This window comes from Anas acuta, chromosome 5, assembly GCF_963932015.1.
Source record: "Anas acuta chromosome 5, bAnaAcu1.1, whole genome shotgun sequence".
Lineage (NCBI taxonomy): Eukaryota > Metazoa > Chordata > Aves > Anseriformes > Anatidae > Anas > Anas acuta.
The window spans coordinates 17,323,187-17,343,066 of record NC_088983.1 but is presented as its reverse complement, the minus strand read 5'-3'; the positions used below and the strand labels follow the sequence as shown (position 1 = coordinate 17,343,066).

General features: G+C 35.6%; 1 protein-coding gene across 2 annotated transcripts in view; it reads right to left on the bottom strand.

The window, feature by feature from the left end:
* Nucleotides 1–19,880, bottom strand: part of RPS6KA5 (ribosomal protein S6 kinase A5) — an 83,149-nt gene that overhangs the window by 10,367 nt on the left and 52,902 nt on the right. For both annotated transcript variants that reach the window (XM_068682960.1, XM_068682961.1), the window contains 9 exons: nucleotides 14,947–15,097; nucleotides 12,765–12,926; nucleotides 11,360–11,485; nucleotides 10,500–10,633; nucleotides 7,207–7,300; nucleotides 5,963–6,133; nucleotides 2,464–2,655; nucleotides 1,695–1,854; nucleotides 615–778 (listed from right to left, as the gene is read on the bottom strand). In XM_068682960.1, coding sequence (XP_068539061.1) covers nucleotides 615–778; nucleotides 1,695–1,854; nucleotides 2,464–2,655; nucleotides 5,963–6,133; nucleotides 7,207–7,300; nucleotides 10,500–10,633; nucleotides 11,360–11,485; nucleotides 12,765–12,926; nucleotides 14,947–15,097 — 1,354 coding nt within the window. The remainder of the gene's footprint in view (nucleotides 1–614; nucleotides 779–1,694; nucleotides 1,855–2,463; nucleotides 2,656–5,962; nucleotides 6,134–7,206; nucleotides 7,301–10,499; nucleotides 10,634–11,359; nucleotides 11,486–12,764; nucleotides 12,927–14,946; nucleotides 15,098–19,880) is intronic.

Sequence of the window (19,880 nt, the reverse complement as noted above, 5' to 3'; positions counted from 1 at the left end):
TTCTTTTTCTCTTCTTGGTAATGTGTATACAGGTATTTCATTACAAATATGCTCAGTTTTGGTTTATTTTCTGTAGAAGGAATAATGAGAATCAATACTATGCTTGTTTAATACAGTTGCAATTTGAACTTTTTAAAATAAATAGGTATTGATGGGTAAGCAAGGCTACTAAAAAGGTATCCATGAAATTAAAAATATGAAGTAAGTATATTCAAAAAATATGACATTGACTTTGTAATCACAAGATCAAATATTCCAAGAGTGACTTACGTTAAATAGAAAGTTTCTTCTCTTTTCTACAAAAGCTGGAAGACCTTTTAATACATTTCTCTAAGAAATAGAGTATTAATATAGATATTTCATGAACAGCTGTCTCTCAAACCCCGAAACCTCATTAGTATACATGTAAATGTCTCCAAGAAATTTATCCTTGCCTCATCATTCATGTTTTCACTGTACTCACTCATAAATGTTTGGAGAAGACAAAAAAAAAACGCAGTAATAGGTAATCACTGAATTATAAGGATAAATACATATCTTTAAGGAAGAAAAAAACATACCAAACAACACAGTACAAAATTTAAGAACACGATATAAGACTTCTTAGAACTTACATGAAAAGTGGCTTTGACGTATGTATGCACGGCACCCCCTGAAGAGCCTAAGTTATCAGGAGTCATTAGAGGGTTGGATGACAGCTGGCTACCATCCTGAAGCCATTCATTGTACCTCAGGCTGGACATTTTAATTCTTTTGTTTGGATCCACTGTTAGAAGTCCTAGTAGAAATACATTACATTCTCTTCATTTGTGAGCTATTTATCCCCTTTTAACAGATAACGTGTGACTTGGATAATGAAGTCATGACAATATTTATCCTCGATATGCCAATATTTATCCTAGATAAAGTTCACTGAATGTTAAACAATCACCCATTCCGGAATAATCATTAAATGCAAGAAATTGCTCCTGGATTGATAACTCATGTTCCTTATCATGTGAACTCAAAACTACAAAAGGATTTGTTCACTTAGAACCTGCCTAGGATGAAATTCAAGACAGTAACCCTCAGAATGATCCACATTCTGAGTAACACTCAGAATGATCCACATCCTCAGCATGATCCACTTAGGTTTGAATCTGGAGACGCCTACATTTTTGGCAGAAAAAATCCTTCCAAGCCTGCTTCTATACAAATTCAGAACTTCACCTTAGTAGAATTAAGAATGGTGTCTACCTCATATCTAAAACCTAATTAGATGCCCAGAATGCTGAAAGGGAACATACAGCAAATGGAAGCAAAGCAGCTCAGCAATATAGAAGCCTTAGTAAATTCACATAAAAACATAGTCCAAAGAAAAGACAATAGCAATGCATTTGTTTCCTGAAAAAGCTCACCTTTTAAAACATTTTAAAATATTGTGGTTTACAAAACCAAAAATAAAAGAAAAAAAAAAAGAAAAATTCTGCTTTTAAACATGTTTTAAAGTGGCTTCACTCTCTTTAAAGCTCTTCAGTTATTTCCAACCCCAAGAAATGCAAATGCTAAACTATCAGCATTGGGGTAAGTACATAGCTCAAGCTGTGGATACTATTCTGTCAGGTTAGGCAGAGCATCCAGATACTGTACAGCTCTCTAAATCTTATCTTTGCAGCTGGAAATAGAAGATGCATGAAGAATTTGTAAATACATACCTTGAATTAATTCCTTGGCCTCCTCAGAAACATTTTTCCAAGCTTCTCCTTCAAAGGAAAATTCTCCCTTTTTAATTTTTTTCATAATTTCCAATGCACTAGTACATGTCAAACTTTTGTCTTGAGACTGAAATGGTACCTGTCCTGATAGCATTGTATACTGTCATAAGAACAAAATAATATTAACAAACACCATATGTTTATTGACAACCCTAAATATGCAGTTGCTGTTGTCTGTACAGCATCACCAGTGCTATACAATAAAACTTCCACATCCTCAAGGCTATAAAAAATTTAAAACAAGCAAGACTTTCTCTGGAGCCCTTGTTAGAAAAAAAAGCAATCATAAGTTTCAGGAAACTATAATCAAAACATGATGGTATTTCTACCCAGGTTACTTTTATAGAAAATAATTTTTCTGTAAATCAGAATGCAGACTGACTCCTTCTCTAAACTGAAAATCTCAGAAGGTTATATGGATGTCTGCAAAATCTCTTAACAAGAATATTTCTAAGAACCAGACTGTTTTTCCATACACAGAAATGTTGAATTTAATTTACTGCTTAGGAAAAAACAAAACAAAAAAAAAACACCTCCACCCCTTGAAAGTATTAGTCTTTGGAACCTATTGTTTGTGCAGCAGTATCTTCATCTCACTCAAATGCATCATCTATCCAATTCAACTCTGAAACTGCATCAAGTCCTTTGCATTTCAATAAAAAGTAAACACATACAATAACATTATAATTTTAAAAACCCAATCACTTACCAGAATGACCCCCAAACTCCAGAGGTCACAGGATTCATCATAACCATTGTGATTCAAGAGCTCTGGGGCAGCATAATGTAGAGTAAAACATGGAGTCTTCAGAGGCTGATTATCAGGCGGTTTTAAACGAGCAAAGCCAAAATCAATTATTTTTATTTCTGAATTATCGCTTTCATCTGTAAACAATAAATTCTGAAAAGCAAATACAAAATCAATACTAGCACTGGTTAGAAAATTGTTTAGAACACAACAGTTACTTCTATTCTACATCTGTTACTAAAAAAAAAAAATCTCATTATGTAAATAGGCACTGGGAAACACTGGAAAAAAATGGAAAAGTACAAATAACGGTACTCTGGGATATAAGAAAACACAATGTGTAGATTTGCCTACTGTGTATCTGCAAGTTAGAATAGTTCTGCCTGGGAGTATTAATGAAAATGAGTACTTAGCAGAGACCAATGGGAAAAATAATTTGTGGAACATTGACAAGAAAAAAAAGCAAAGACAACACACTAAACAGTCATGAAGTTTCAAAGACAAAAGCTTGAAATGAAAAACTGTCTTTTCCACAGACAAAGAGAAATTTTCTTCAGCTTCCACTTCCTTCTGGCATATTGTGAATGACAGCTTTCTTGTAAGTGGAATTCTTGGTACATGCCTTGTCTTGGGACTGAATGGTCTTTGGTCCTCAAGTGGTAATGTGCTTAAGTCATATTGCCACAAGAGCACAGAAATCCAAAATAATAATTTGAAAGTGAAGGACAGAGGACTAGAATTGCTCAGTTGTGTATCAACAGCTGTCTGGCATGAATCTCAAAGGCAAAAGAGATAAGTTTTCTGTGAGACTTGGGATCAATGCCATTTAAGCACAGAAGGTCACAGAACAGAGCAATCTCAAGCCAAGCCTACTCCTCACACCAAGGTAATGAAACTTTAGTACAGCTGGTCCTGAAAATTGCAGCCTAACAGCTGGAATGTGGCATCACAGACTTGACGAAAGACAAACTGTCAGTTCAGGAGAGTATTTAAGGCAATCTATTCTTTTCTATCTGTATATTTCTCAAGAAAGATCCAAGAGTGAAGCTAAGTCTTCAGGAAACTGGCTGAGGCCAATATGAAGTTACTGATTTCTAACTTCCATTGAACTTTTGAGAGAAGAGAGATGAGCAAAAATTTGCTGTTACCTTCACTGTTTGATCTATGCAATGGTAAGGAAAGTCTCAGTATAAGAAATCCTACAGCCTTATGTAATTCTGTAATACAAAAAAGTGAATGACTGAATACAAAATAATTAATTTCAAACTCTCTACGAAGGGAAAAAAATGATTGCTAGACCGCAAGCAGATCAATAAGGAAAACCTGAGAGTATCCATTATGTATAAGAGGTAACAGTTGCTATAAAACAGTATTTTTTCATTCTGTACTGTTGTTATAGGTTAATTCACAATCAGAAAAGTCAATTTTCCATACTAAAATGTTGTGCAAAAATGTATCTGAAGGTAGACAGCAAAAATATTAAGACAATGAGGATAGGTAATTAATACAATCATCTTTTTTTCAATGGTGAAGGCATATAGCCAATAAATAAACGAAGAATCTCAATAACATTGTTTTAGAAAGACCTCCATTCTTGAGCTGAAAATGAAATTGGTTATGTACAGAAAGAAAGTTACAGTCCAAATGTCCTAATTTGGGTTGACTGTTCTGTTGATTAGGTAAATATAGCATGTTTCTCAAACACCCACACTTAAAGCCGTATATAAAGTCCGTATATAGTTTAAGGACATGTAAACATTAGATCTGTCTTGATGTATATTTTCTAATATCTTTGGACCCCAACTCACAGATCAATGGTAACTTCACAGAAGCAATCCCCAAATTCCTCTACTGATCATTCCTCCAAATGGTCACATATGCTGTATGAATTCTTTTTCTTTTTTTTGTGTGTATTCCCTGATTTTTTTTTCCTATCCAGTACTTTTCAACAGGAGCAACATAATTTTCTATATATTTTTTAACAGAAAGATGCACTAACCGCATCTATATTGGGATGCCTGCATATCCCATACTAAGTTCATGTCTGAACCTAAAATAGTAACTTTCAAAACAACAAGCAGGAAGTAGACAGGCTGGTTGAGTCCAGCTCTGTGGAGGCTCAGTGGAAGCAATGCATCCTGCAAGTTGTTTGCTAAATAACCCTTCATTACATTGACTTCCCAGGCTTCTGTTCTTTAAAGTGATGTAGAATTGAAGACTGCCGAATTTATGATGCAGCTGAAACCCTGCTTTATAGAACCTGGCCTTTTAAGCTGGCAATACCAGTAAAATTAGAAGATGAGAAAAAGCATTTTTATTTTTTGTCCATTCAACAATGACTTGTTTCAAAAGCTGTTTTCTTTATGGTGTGAGCAAAGAAATTCTTTCTAAGAGTCATGTTTTCAACTGACACAATGGAATTTCATAGTAGCCCTTTTTATTTCATTGCTTACTTATTACACAGACTCCACTAAAGAGATACCTTCAAATACACAGGTTTTGGACTGATTTTCAAAAAACACTCTAATACCAACATCTGGAAGTCTTCTTTACATGTTGATTTCGAATTACTATAAGAGAGGCAAGTTTGTAATATACCAGAAGCAGTGTTTAGAACACAAGAAGCTGTGTTACAAGAGGATGAAGCATCAGTAGGAATGGTGGATCATTTTAAAAGGCAGACTGACAGTTATTTCCTGAGGTATTACAATATCAATACAATATAACATCCTTAATGGACAAACTAACATGAATCTACACCATTCCTGGACTAAAGAAACCTAACACCTATCTAAGACCATTGGTGGCAAAGAAAAACAGTAGAAGGAGCAAATGGCTCCAAGAAGCAGAACAAAGCCAGTGGTCAATCGTAATATAGTAAACTGAATTGTCTGGAAGGTAAGATGATGCAGCACAGTAAAAATACTATGAAAGCTCATAACAATTAATTACTGAAAAATACATATTAAATAATATAATTGTTTCTTTAGAGAAACTGCTTAATTCACTGAACTCAAACCACACATCTCCATTAGTTGGCTGTGTTAGCTTGTGATTCATGTTGTGTGTAAGTGGGAGGATATGATGGGACAAGGGTCTTGTAGGTGCATCCAAAAGAAGCCCCAACAGGGGAATTAAGATCAAACAGAAGGTAGAAATGTACAGACAAAGCAATCAACCACCCTAGCTCTTCTTGTGAACTGCTTTTTACTGTAAGTATATACTTACTACTAGTAAAAACTGTCCACAAATAGACAAGGAATGTTTTCGAACACATTCCAGTGTTAATTGTTTACAAAATTTAAAATGCTTCGTAACAGTTACCTTTATTATGATGAAAAAAAATACCTACAGAATTTGCTAAGTAAAAACAATAACTTTTTATTTAAAAAATAAAAAAAAAACAAAAGTAGAAAAGTGTAATAACTTAAGGCCAAAATGTGTCAGAAAGTCACTATACCTCTGGTTTCAGATCTCTGTGGACTACTCCTACATCGTGCATATGGCTCACTGCTGAAACAAGTCTGCGCATAATATGGCTGGCTTCTGTCTCACTGAAATGCTGCTTCTTCTGAATACGTTCGAGCAATTCTCCTCCCTTCAGCAATTCCATTACTAGAAAAGTGTGAAGCTAGAACAATAAAGAAAAACTTGGGATGTTAGAAATTCACACATTAGCACACATCAACTGCAATTCAAATGTCTTGCTATTAAACAAATAGCAGACTTCTCAGAAGGCTTTATGAGGAATGGAAAGTGGAGTTAGAGTTCTCAAAAGGCACGCAATCATCACTAGCATTTCCTTCCCCTGAATGACAGTAACAAATGTAATATTTGCAAGCCAAGGAAAAAAAGCTCTGAGAAGAGGTCAAGAAATTATTTTTAAAAAAACCTTCATGAACAGAAGGTGCACAGTATTTACGTATTAAAGAACAGAAAGATAGCTCTGTATACAGAAAGCAGCAAGACTACTAATACATAATTTGATTAGACTGATACTAGAGAAAGAAAAAAAATGGAACTTTCTCAGACATAAACTGCATAAATGTTACAACTAAAAAATTCTGATCAGTTCTGGACTTCAGAATATTGTGCACCTGAGTAATCAGGATGATAAAATCTGGAAACTACCATGAGCAAATAAAAATACAATGGTTTGCTGGTTGAGAGTAGCCTATTTATTTTCAGAACAACCTGAACTTTTTTTTTTAAATATGTTACTAAGTATAGCTGTTTTACCCAAATACACGTGAAAAAAGTTCCTTATCCTACACACGTGTACTTGCGCTATACTAAATAAATGCCAAAAAAAGGCTTCCTTATCATTAAAGGTTATACTGCAGATTTCCAAATAGCTTCACAAATATTTTAAGATTCATGGCACCTTCAGGAAAAGTGAGTAGGTATCTCAGTTTTATAGATATGGAAACAGTTCCATGAATATATTGTAGGATGATTAACTATGTAGACCAATGACAGAACCAGAAACAGAATCCATGACTAAATCTTTCAAATACATTTTGATGTGCAAAAGTAAATGACGGTCCCCTTGAATGCAGAACTGTTGCTTCATCTTTGGAATTAGACAAAAGCACTATGAAAAAAGATGCCTACACAATAACAGTACGCTTAACTCCTAAAAGTACTTGGGAAATCACAAGGCAATGTGTTTAGCAAATAGTGATCACAGTTTCTTCACAATACCTGGTCATGGTAAATTTCATGTAACTTCACTACATTGGGGTGTCCCTCGCAGAGTTTCAGAGCTGTTATTTCTCTCTGGGTGTTGGCTTCCATTCTGGAAAAATTGAGCAAACATTTTGTACCAATTTTACTGAGCAAATTGCACATTCAAAGTGTTACACCTATTTAATTGTTTGCAATCCAGATTTTTGAACATTACAACTGCTTGAACGCAATTAAAACCATATTCAACGTAAGCAGAGCAAAATTCTCTGCATAACCCTGCAAGTTAGGACATAAGAAAAACCACACCCAAATCAGACAATGTTTTTGATGCAACTGGAACTTACTACAGCAAAAGCTGAAATGGTATTACAAAATAGTTTCTATCTAAAACAAACCTTTCCCTTAGTCCAGGGCAATTTGACTTCACCTCTGTTCCTACAAATGTGTTAGCTCAGCTATATCCTGAAGATTCAAATTATTGTCCCAACACTTTCTATTCTTACAGAAGACTAATGCTGCCACAGTTCTAGGGAAACTATGAGCTCCTACTAGGAAAAAAACAGTATCATCATCTATATAGGAACTGTGTTATACATATGAAACCCTGAATAGGTGGATTGAAAAATCCAAAATGGAACAGGTAAGAGACTTGCTCCAAAGCAAAAATCAATTCACAATTTTTTTTAGGTACTTAAATATCTATAGCCCCCACCCCCCATCACCCCTAGAATAATGTGGTGAACTTCATAAAAACTACATGAATGGTGACTGAGGAGAATAATTTGTTTTTCTCTAATAAATATGTTGATTTAGTTTGGACCAAGAATGCATGAAAATTTTTGCCAAAACTCTTTCCTACTAAGTAAAAAAGGCTAATCTTGTACTGCTTAGGAGAATGGTCTTATGAATAACACAGACAGAATCTCGCTCACCACATGTTCTGTATTTCTGGTTTCATAAAAATTGTTTTTCTAATTCAGACCAGAACTGTGATGAGAATTTTGTACAAGAAAAAGCTGTTTTTTTGTGGACTTCAAATAATCCAGGAGTGAACTAAGCTGTTCCTCTGCTGATTTTGTTGTTTAAACTTAAAATTATTTCAGGTCCTTAAGAAAATCGAAAACTGTCTCAGATAATCTTTTCCTCCTAGAGAAAATACTATGAGAGGGTGGACTAGGAAACAGATAAAAAAAGGCTCAATATCATAAACATAAACCTTTGAAATTTGTGCCTAGATTTTTCTGAATATCTCTTCTCTATAAATAGTTACCACCTCAGATTTGTAGACAGACAATATTATGAAAAATCAACAGGAGCTCTGAAACTAACTCAAGCAAGTGTACAGGAATCCATTGTTTCATGGGGCTTCAGAAAACACAAAAAAAAAAATCAAATTGTTGTATGGCGGCAGATCCAGCAGTACTAAAAGCAAAAACACAGAGGAACTCTTGATCTTAGCTTTCATCCCAAGTACCACGAAAAGGTTTGCCTATGTGTAGGATTCAATTTTTTGGTATCTTTAATGGGTGGGATTAAAAGACTGTCTGGCTGAGGCAAAAAAGTTAGTAAAAACTCAGCATGCTTTTCCTATTAGCAAGAATTATTACTGTGGTCCTTAGAGCAGTATTATTCACTGTTTAACAGCTTCTCATTCTGTGCTGGTTTGTGCCAACTTACTCAGTGTGTAGGTTTATTGCTACCTCTAAATACTACATAAACATGCTCTGAGTGACTCACAGCCTTTAGTCCTGAAAAAGTCTTTTTACGCAGACCACTTCTTACCTTCATTCAGCCTGGTCCACCAAGATGAAGGAGAAAGAGCAAAAGAGCCTGTGAGTAATATCACTTAGGGATGTCATTCCTAAAAGCTCACATCTATGACAGAAGTCAATACTAGTTTGCTAACTGTTATCTAGAAACAATAAATCCATTTTTTAAGATGGATTTCTCCCTAAGATGAGATGGGAATACTGATCTGCAGTTCAGCCTGCACCACAGAAAAAAAAATCTGAATGTAGACACAAGGCAGATACTTGAATTAAAATACCTAATGTAGGTGTCTACTGCATACTGATTGTCTAAGGACCAAGCATAATGAGTGAGATTCTGATTAATGAAGTTGACAGGGTGAATAAAATATATACCTATAATAGGATTCAGTTACCTAAGCATAGGAGAGCCTGGAAGACACCAGCCATGAAGACATCTACATAAAGGTTTAGTAGCAGTCACCAGACTGATGCAAATTGGAGGACTCGTAGGACACCAATGGATGCTAAAATAGCACTAGATTGATGCCTGTGTTTAAGTAACTGAATCCCACTGCTAGTGCCTGGTCATTTGAGTCTCTCTGTAGGTTCCACTAATACTTTTGACTATGTCACCATAAATCACAGAAGACCTTAGAATGCTTGCTCACACGCACTTATCCCATTCAAAAGGCATGTGAACAAACACTTAAGTCTGGTGGACAGTTACTTCTAGGCTCTAGAAAAACAGAGGTACAGTCAAATGTCTTGGAAGAAGAGATCCCTGTGAACTCTCATTCTGATGGTAGAACATTTACGCTTTTCCCTTCCCTTTTCTGCCAGCACTGTACAACATGCTAGGGACATATTTAATAATGAATACTGAGCAAAATGAAGCTAAAAACCCATCCAATCCTCAAAGAACCCTTTGTCTTTATTTTTCTCTGGGCAGAAACTGCCAGAAGAATCTATTCTGGAAGAGTACCAGATGGTCCCCCTGAGCAAAGTGAGACAGCTGCCTCTCCATTGTGGTGTTCTCTTCAGAACATCCAGGAAACAGATGTAATGTAAAACTCGATGGTCTAATTACATTTTACACACACGCGCGTTCGCATGTGCATGCATACACACACACACACAAATTAATTAGATCCAAGGGAAACCAAACTATAGATACTTCTTAAAAACCATGGCCTAGAAAATCAGTTGGACTGCCTAGAAAAGGGAACTAGCATAAACCTACAGTTTACTTAGGTCTAAAGACAAGAGGAACTTACACCTTTCTCTGGTTTGAAGCAAACCTGGGGAAAACACAGGTAGAGTACAACTATGAACCAGAAAAGCCCTCTTCTTCTCATGTCCTCCCCAGCAAAAAATAACATTTTATTTCAAAAGGCTCTCAGAATTTTTAAAGGTTACTACTATATGTTTCTCTAGATTCTTCAGAATTGATATTTTAAGGTTATTTTTCCACTTTCAAAAATATAGCGAGCATTATTCTAATCCATAGCTGACAGTAAGCAAAGAAAATATTTTTATGGTCTTATAGAATATTTATACCTTTTGCTAATTATTTTTACTGCATACTCTTGGCTAGTTTTCTTGTGTAAGCACTTTCGACAAATGGAAAAACTTCCTTCTCCCAATGGTTTCTCTTTCAGATCCAGTTCATAATGTTGAAAAAATGGAGAGTCCTGTTAGGAAACTGTCTGTATTTAGTTCTGCAGAATACTTTTAGTATACACAGTCAAAGACAAAGAGTAAAGTTTTGTGAGAATTTTTCATCTACATTTAAAATTGTAAAAGAGCTCTCTTTTTGATCAAATATAAGCTTAATTTCTATTTAATAAAATGCATAAAGTTTATTTTAACAATCAAAAACTATATCTTACTTTAAATTAAAAAAACAGTCACTAAACAAAGTATTAGTACTACAATAGCTTAAGGTACAAAATATTCAGACAAACAGGATCAAAGATGGTCATACATACATTTATTCACAAAACTATGTGCTTGTTTGAAGACATCACAATACCGTCTGTTCTTATAAGGATTCACACAACTATATGTACTTTTGGGCAAATACATCATAGGAATTCTGACACAATTAAAGTACTTTCAAAAATATCTACAATGGTTAGATGAATAAGAACTATCAGGAGTCAAATTACTACTATTGTTATATTTCAGTCTTCTGAAAAACTAGACAACCATCTCATTTTTCAGACTAAACTTCAACCACTTCTTAATAGTACCACATGCAAATTATATGCTTGGATCATCTGAGGAGCCATTACAGAGAACAGATAAATGCATAATGACTGTTTTGTAATCTGTGGCATAGCTTGTGATTGCTGCTTTGAAAGTTATATGCAGTTCCAAGTTAACCAAATTAATTTAGCTCTTGATATTATTATTACCTTCATCATAGCACTTCTGGCAATAGTTGTGGTTCCAGGTCTTTCATCCCCAACATAAAACTGAACAGGATCTACTGTAGCTGCATTGCGTTTAAACAAAATAGAAGGTGCAACGAAAGAATATCCCTATTAAATCAGAGACATCAGAAAAGGACAGAATTTGAAATTGTTGCACACAAATGATAATACTGCGCATAAAACATTAGAGGCTTTCAAAGACTTTTAAAAGAAACCATAATGTTCGTAACATATTACAGAAACTGTAATTGGCTAATTGGTGGGTAGCTATTACTGTGTTCAGTGTGAACAGATGTCTTTCTGGAAGTGGTTGTATGATTCTCCACAGTTGTAGACAAAATAGTAACAATACAAAAATTCAAGGAAATAATGCTAAAGATCTGGCTCGGTTTCAATTCTTTTGCAGTAGTGATAAAGGCTCATAATTCATACCAGCTGGCTTCCCAGAACACCTATAAGTTAAGATGTGAAACAGTTTTTATGCTGTGATATAAGCAACAAACCATCTTAAACAGTAAAACAAAAATAAGCTCACGTTAGCGATTTGCCCAGTTTAGGCACAACAAGAACAGCTGTGACTTCCACTGCAGAATGAGTCAGATAGTATTCTGACATGCATAAAGGCTTCCTATAGTCAGTACAAATCTTAAAACTTCCGAAATATGATGCTGTATTCTGCTGTTTTCCTGTACACCAAGCATTAAGTTGCTTAAAAAAAATGACAGTAAAATATAATGAAGCACAAGGTAGGGGAGGAGAGAAAACACTGAACTGCTGTGCACTTCTGCAGTTTGGGTTCCAAGTTTAAGGCTGCACTTGAGCGGTTCACTCATTTGACATCCAGACTCTGCAGAGCAAGTAAGGATCGTTCTTTAGCAGCATGAAGAAGGTGGTGAGGAAAGCTCTGTTTCTGATCTGCATTTAATAGTCTAGTAATTAAAGCACTTATAAAGGAAGTGAAAGACCTACTTTCAATTCTGCAGTTAGTTGCCAGTTCCCAGAGTACCTCAACTAGAGGATAATATCAACATAGGCAAACTGCATGCTGTTGCTGAGGCTGGTAGCCCAGGTTGATGAAAGCAAGGTGACAAGACTTGTAAGGTAAGGAGAATCAATAAAGGACAGACTGACTTTAGTCCAGCTGGCAGGATATTCAGCTGGGAATGGAGAGACACAAAATTTTATGTTTGCACTACAACTGTTTCCAGCTTTCTAATTTTGCAGTCACTGAACAAAAAGACCTGAGAACTGAGACTGGAAATTACATAGATAATTCCCAATAATTTAGAAGGTGGGAAAAACATTCAGCTATATACACAGAATTGTTTAATACCTGTTTTGCTTTCTTTTTTTTTTTTTTTTTAATTAGTATGAATTCTTAAAATACCTGAAATATTCTTTCCGAAGTCTGAGGGGTTGCTGCAGGAGAATATGTTGGATCCATTTCCGTAAACTCTTCTGCAAAGTTACTGACATCTAATTCATCTCTGATTACTGGTTTAAATGGAGCTGATACTTTTTTGGCAGCTAAATCATCCCAGTTTATATTCTAAACCAAAAATAAGAAAATAAGGTTGAATCAAATAGACACCATGTTCAAAGATATTAAATTTCTCCAAAATTAACCACCTTATTTGCAATTATTTCTGCAAAATACAAGGATAAATGCAACACTTTATGAGTCTCATGGATGTGAATATCTTTCTCCAAGAGTAAGTACTTCAGAGGATTGTTCTTTTTGTATTTTAATAAAGCAGTCTATAGATATCCTAAGACATATCAATAATAAAAATATTTAACACAAATATTATTATTTTAATATAATGGTGGTGATCTCAGACTGTGCTTCACTATAAACTTGGTAAGAAAGCTCAGGGAAACATTCTTACAGCAGTGATTGAAGAAAATCTGGAGCATGAGAGGAGGAGTTTGTTTGTTTTTAAACCGTTTTTCTTCCTGATGGAAGATATTGATTGGTGGGAGGAATTAAAAATTATGGTAACAAAGCAAGCTATTTTGCCAGAAATCTTTGCTGTGCAAATCCAAACCCCATTGAGGTGGAGATTCCAATACTGTAATTCTCATAAAGAAATCCATTCAGCCAAATAACGTAATTGACATACACCAGAGGGAGATAAATAGTCAAACCATCCCAGCTGAAAGTAGGAATTGGTAAAACAAGAACATTACAGATCAGGGGAAAAAAAAAAAAAAAAAAAAAAAAAAAAAAACTCAACCCTGAAAATCTCTCCCATAAAAAAGACAGAAATAACACTAAACACATTGCAAATGTAAGGCTCTATGCCTAAAAGATCATCTTCCCTCCCCCCCCCAGTCTAATTCCACTGAAGGTAGAAGATTATACCTTTCTTTTTCCCTATGAATCTATTATTTCTTCTGTCAACAACAAAGTACCTGTGATACTAACACTATAGTGTATATCACAAATGAGTCTTACCTAAGACGTCAGAGACTAAGTTTCAACATTCATCAACATATTTGGGCAATTTTTTCTTGCCAAAACTTTGGTAAGAAAAGGCAAGATCAAATTCATAATTATTTCTCATAAAAAGACTACAAAGAAATGTAGTCTTTACTACATTTAGTAAACAATGGAGATGAGCCAAATAACTGATGTGTAACCCTTATATTTCTTCCTTTATTTCTGAGGAAACACCACTTATATTCTTGTAAGCCATACTGCATGTACACCATATCTTCAACTTTCATTCCTGATACCTATCCCAATTTACTAATCTTAGCTTCTGAAAGCCCTGCGATAATAATGCCTCTGGATTCGATTCTTACTTAAATAATTGGCTAAAGAGAGAGCATTGATATGGTGGTCATTAGTAGATGGCCCCACTACTATAAATGAACGGAACTGAAATGAAGTCAAGAATAGGAAGTGCTATATGAGGAAAACATGTATCTTCCAAAACAAAGGCTGAATAAAGGAAGCTAACTCTATAGAAATTTGTCAGACCCTCTATAAAAGGAACGAAATACAGAAGACATGAGAAGAAATTCAGAAGTTAAAAAGCCAAGATACTGCACATGCAAAATGTTATGATAACTACATTGAATATATTTATTTGAAAGGTCTAATTTATAATACCAACTTTAAATACTCCAGAACTGACAGTACAGTTGATTAGGGAAACAAAAACACAGAAGAGTTTATCACCAATGATGAAATTAATCAATGTTCAAATTCACTAGTAATATTAGCACTATCTTTCTTTTAAAAAAACAATACACAACATATAAATGAAGAGTTCTTCCATTAAACCTTCTGGTTTAACTAGCACAGCTTTTGGCTGCTTCACATAGGTGTTAGAAACAAATACAGAAGAAATTAAAAAGCTACTATGCCCTTGCTGTAGCATGCACAAAAATCATACACACAAGTACATGGATTTTCTTATTAACTTCAATGAAATTCTTTAAGCAATTAATACACATGTAAGCTACTCTGTTACCAAAATAATGGAATTTCTTTAGACATGGATTTCAAAAAAAAATAACACAGAGTAAGCGGTATTTGGGGAAATTTCTTTTTTCTTTACCTGGAAAAAGGGATGCTGTTTGATTTCATCAGCATCAGTTGGACCACAACCTAATCTCTTCTTGGGGTCTTTCATCAAAAGACGCTGAATTATATCCTTAGACAGTGCACTCATTTCTTGTGGATAAGGTGGCTCACTTTTTAATATTCTCCTATAAAACAAACAAAATAACATTTATTTGGTAATTACTTAATGTGTTAAACATTAAATCTAAGAGTTACCATACTAATGGCAGTGCTTAGCATTCCATTATCTATGGTACCTGGAGATAGAAGGATGGCAAATGTGGACCAACTATTATTATTTATTTTTTTTAAGGAATATCTGAGGAAAAACAGACATGTAAACAGGACACCTGTGGAAGATAAATTAGGCAGTACAGAAGGTCAAATTCACTGGCACAATGCCGAGCACCAACAGAAAGATGTCAGCATGGCTTTTGTAAAGGAAAGTTCCTCCACGCAGATTCCTTAAGAGTTCTTATGAGGAGTTAAACAAGAAGTAGGCAAGAGTGATTTGATCAATGATATGAATCACCATTTGGATTTACAAAAAGCTTTTAGTAAAGTAACCTCAAGTTTTTTAAGGAAATTAAGGTGCTAAGAACAGCCCTAGCATAGATAATAATTGGTTCAAAGGCATAAAACAGAGGATCTGAGTAAATGGTCAGTTCTTGCAACAGAAAGAATTACAAGTATTATTTTAGGGGTGTTGTGCTGGGACCTGTGCCGCTGAACAGGCTCCCAGTTGATCTGGGAAGGAAGGTGAGCAATGAGTAGCGTAAGTAGAAATTATCTCTTAAGTTACTGAAGAGCAAGGACAGATGATGAAGAAATACAGGAAGTTCCCATGAAGCAAGACAATCAAAATGACAACTAATTTTTGGTTTACTTAAGGAACTTAATCCATGAGACAAAAATCCATGTAGCTTCCTACATACATTAGTGTTACTATCCAAACGAATACATATAGCTACAACACTTCCATAAAAACATCAACCTGATGCTTGACAGCAGTCAAAACCACAATTCCAATGTTACAAATTATTAGAAAACTAAGAGAACAAACAGAAAACACACTTATGGCACGTAAGGTTTGTCCGTACTTGGTATACTGCGTGCAGTACCTGTGGCCTCCTCTTGCAAGGATGCACTATGACTGGAAAAGTTTTAGAGATAAGTAACCAAATTAATCAAAGGTACAGAATGTGTTTCATATGAAGAACTACAAAGGAGGCTAGGACACAGTAGGCAGCAATTTGCCATGCTGTACAAGCAGGTTGCATGTAAGCTGCATTTCATAGGAGGAAGGGACCTCCAAGAATTATGGAGTCCAACTGCTGACTCCACACAGGGCTACCTAAAAATTAAACAGTATGTCTGACAGTGGTGTCCAAACACTGCTGGAAGTCAATCAGGCTTGGTGCTGTGACCACTTCACTGGGGAGCCTGTCCCAGTGCCCGAATACATGCTAGTGACATTCCTTCAGAAACATTTTTGAAGTTGACTGGTACGGTAAAATAACAGTGATGCTCTGAACCAGTTCATAGGATTACACTACAAAAGTAGTGAAGAACGATACCAATTTCTTCAGAAGTTCTAGGAACTACTTAGAGTTACAGAATTTAAATATGTGAAGCTGTATACACCATAAATAGTACAGAAAGCAAGCTGCCAGAAAAGAAAGACCATATGGGATCAACACGTAAAAAAGCACACATTGGTGAAGACTAATCACATAGCTTAATTAAGTAAAGGGAGACTAATTAGTCTGGCTTTAGTGAAGTGCTGTGCTGAAAGGTAAGTCATTGGAGGGTGTAGCAGTAGCCCATAAAGTGTTCAGACAAGGAAGCCCAGGATATCAAGATCCTTGCTAGGATGTCTGCGCTTCTGAAAAGAAGATATGGCATCAACCTTAATTTTCTTTTCTGAATCACTTCCATCCTCTTTTTCACTTTATACTTTAGCAGTCCACTAACAGTAGGCAAAGGAAGCAGGAGGAATTAAATATTCCAAGTGGGTACTGTGGTCAAAGCTGCTGGAGGACTACTATGTACCTTCTGCTCCTCCTAGACAGTACGTTCCCTCTAAACTGAGATGAGGTGAGATTAACCCTGCTGATGGGAGCACTCTGGCTGTACTGAAAAGCTTCCAGGCGCTTGAAGATGATTACTACTTGGTCATCTTATCCTTCTCTATGGCAGACTGCAGAACAAAGAGCTAACCCTACTGGTATTGTTTTCCAGGAATATTGATTAGTCTCTCCCATAAGTACTGTAGGCCAAGAACATACACGATAATGAGAAGGGGATGCTAATGAATGATAAGAAGGAGGAGGAGGTGTTTTATCTTCAGTGGAAGATACAGTAGGGGAATGACACCTTAAAGAGAAGAAGCACTTAGAGGTTTATCAGTATCTTCAGAGCCATTCCCTCAGTATCCTTCAGAGCCTTACCTGTTAGTAAAGGCTGCTGAGCCTGACAAATCATCTCAGGAACTGCCTGATTTTCCTATGAAAAAATTCAGATTTGCCACTACTGGTCTCTCCTATCTCCCAGCTTAAAAACTACATAGACAGAGCACAGGTTTCTTACCTGCTCTTCACTAAAGCAACAGAGATGGGATACATGTTTGCTGGCTGAAGAAAACTTCCTACCACAGGAGGCTGGGTATTTAAAACCAACCACAAATGCAAAAGCCATGTGGCAAAGACTTATACTAAGATGTCAGTGTGAAGAGAATTTGAAGAGGATTCTGACCTCCTTTGTTCTAGCGTTATAGTCTTAAGGACTTAAGCAGGAATGCCCTTGCAGTGCTCAATAAAGGCATCATGAAGACAGTGTCACAGGGGTTTTTCCAACAAGGAGAGCAGATTAGTTCTACTGCTGGAGGGGAGAGGGAAAAATATGCCATTAGCCAGAAGCTGAAAGATACTTTCTAGATCTTTCATTTTAGTTATCTCTGTAAACAGCTTAACTAATCACAATTCTGATCCATTGCAAAGCTGAGAAAATCAAATTTATGTCAGAATATGAAAACATCTATTGGCAATTGGCCAATAGGTCAAATTTCCAAATTAGTCCTATTTTATCTACTTATCTTCTAGCATTACATTGACCGATCTATAAACCATGTTATAAAAACAACTATTCAATATATCTACTAAGCGATACTTTGAAAAGTAAAGCATAAGCTATTGACAGCCCACTGAAGATGAGATGCTTGAACAAACATCAATTTGTTATTTGAAATCATAACTATGTAACTTGTTTAAAACCTTAACAGTGAGAAGAAAAAAAAACTACTTACAAAGAAAGAAGAAAAAATTTAGGAACTGGTAGGCATTATATGTCAATCTAATGTTTTATAGATGAAGGAAAAAATATTTTGGTCAACAAAAATATGTCATTATGAGACAGAAGCTCCCTTTCACCCTCCTCTGTGATTAGGCTGAAAACAGATGCCTGAAACTGATTGTGGAAGTGATGATAATAAAATATCAAAAGCACAAAACATGAAGCTTATGGTTTTATTTCCAACAGGTGAAGGACACAATTACATCATGGTAAACTGAAAGAATCAACCTAGTTAACCATGAGACCCACTAGGTTTATGCTAGAACGGTTACCATAGTTTATCACCAGTGCCCTGGTAACTGTGTATCATAAGCTTCACCAAAAAGATACCAGTCCTAATACTCAGGGAATAAGAGAAAGCAACCTCAAGCTGTAAACCTATTAAAGGGTAGTGGGACAAGCTTCCAAAGCAGAATTTTCACCTGCAGGTTTGAAAACAACTCTACTGAACGCCTTGTCATCTCAGAACTACCAATGTCAGATTCTTTTGTACCACCTTTGAGCAGATGGAACAGTGCACCCCAGTTCTTGCAAGCATTAGCCAAGTCAGAAACTTTGATGGAATACTTACAACTTTCTTGAAACTATCTGCTTTACTGACAGGCTGAATTGATCTGTAGGCAGAGTCACTGATGGGATGTGATTCACGCTACATTTTGCATCAAATGGTTTCCTTTTTGTGGAAGAGATCTCCTTACATATTGCTTGCTACCTGTTCGGAAAGTATCACTGCAGTATCTCCTATCATTTCTTGGACTCTGGACTCCCAACAAGGGTAGACGTGCTGTGCACTGCAGGTAGGTATAAGTTCTACTTGTTTTTAAGCACTTTCCAGGACAAAATTCCAGAAGATACCACACAAATCGGAAGTTCAATTTAATAACTGCTCTGTCCTTGAAAAGATCTGGTAATGACTGGAGTCTTTACAGGTAGAGAATAAAGAATGGCATCCTAGTATATACCTGCAATGCATTTTCCAGTTTAAGGAAGAAATAGTTTCTTGCAAAACTGCAGACAAAATATCCTTGTATCAACTAACAGATAGTCAAATTTCAGCCATCCTCTATGAAGCATAAATAAATTCTAACAAACTATGTCAAATAAAGAGCATAGGCCCCAATTAGCGTTATTATGCTAAAACTGTGTCACATGCTTCTACAGATTTTATAGATGCACACAAGTGGAAAAAGACAGATATCTATCTATTCATAACTCAAAAGCTGATAAGATTTTCTAAACTATTGCACAGAAGCAAAATAATGCTCAAAAAACTTCATAGTCATTTTAAGTACCTGTACATATTACAAGACCCTCAAAAATCAGAATTCTGAAATGGATCTGTCTTTCAAGCCAGAATTACAAATCACTCTTAATTAAAGTGAAAACAAACACAGCACCTGCCTATACTTTTGAAGGATGGGGCCCTTTCACAGCTCTGTGGCAATGCAAGTCCAGAATTCTCCAAAATGAAAGGAAGATTTGAGGAGAAGGGAGAAGTAAGGGGAGAAGGGATAGTTGAAATGGATATACACTTGAATAGTTCTGTGGAAAAAAAAAAATCTAACAAGATTAGTAACC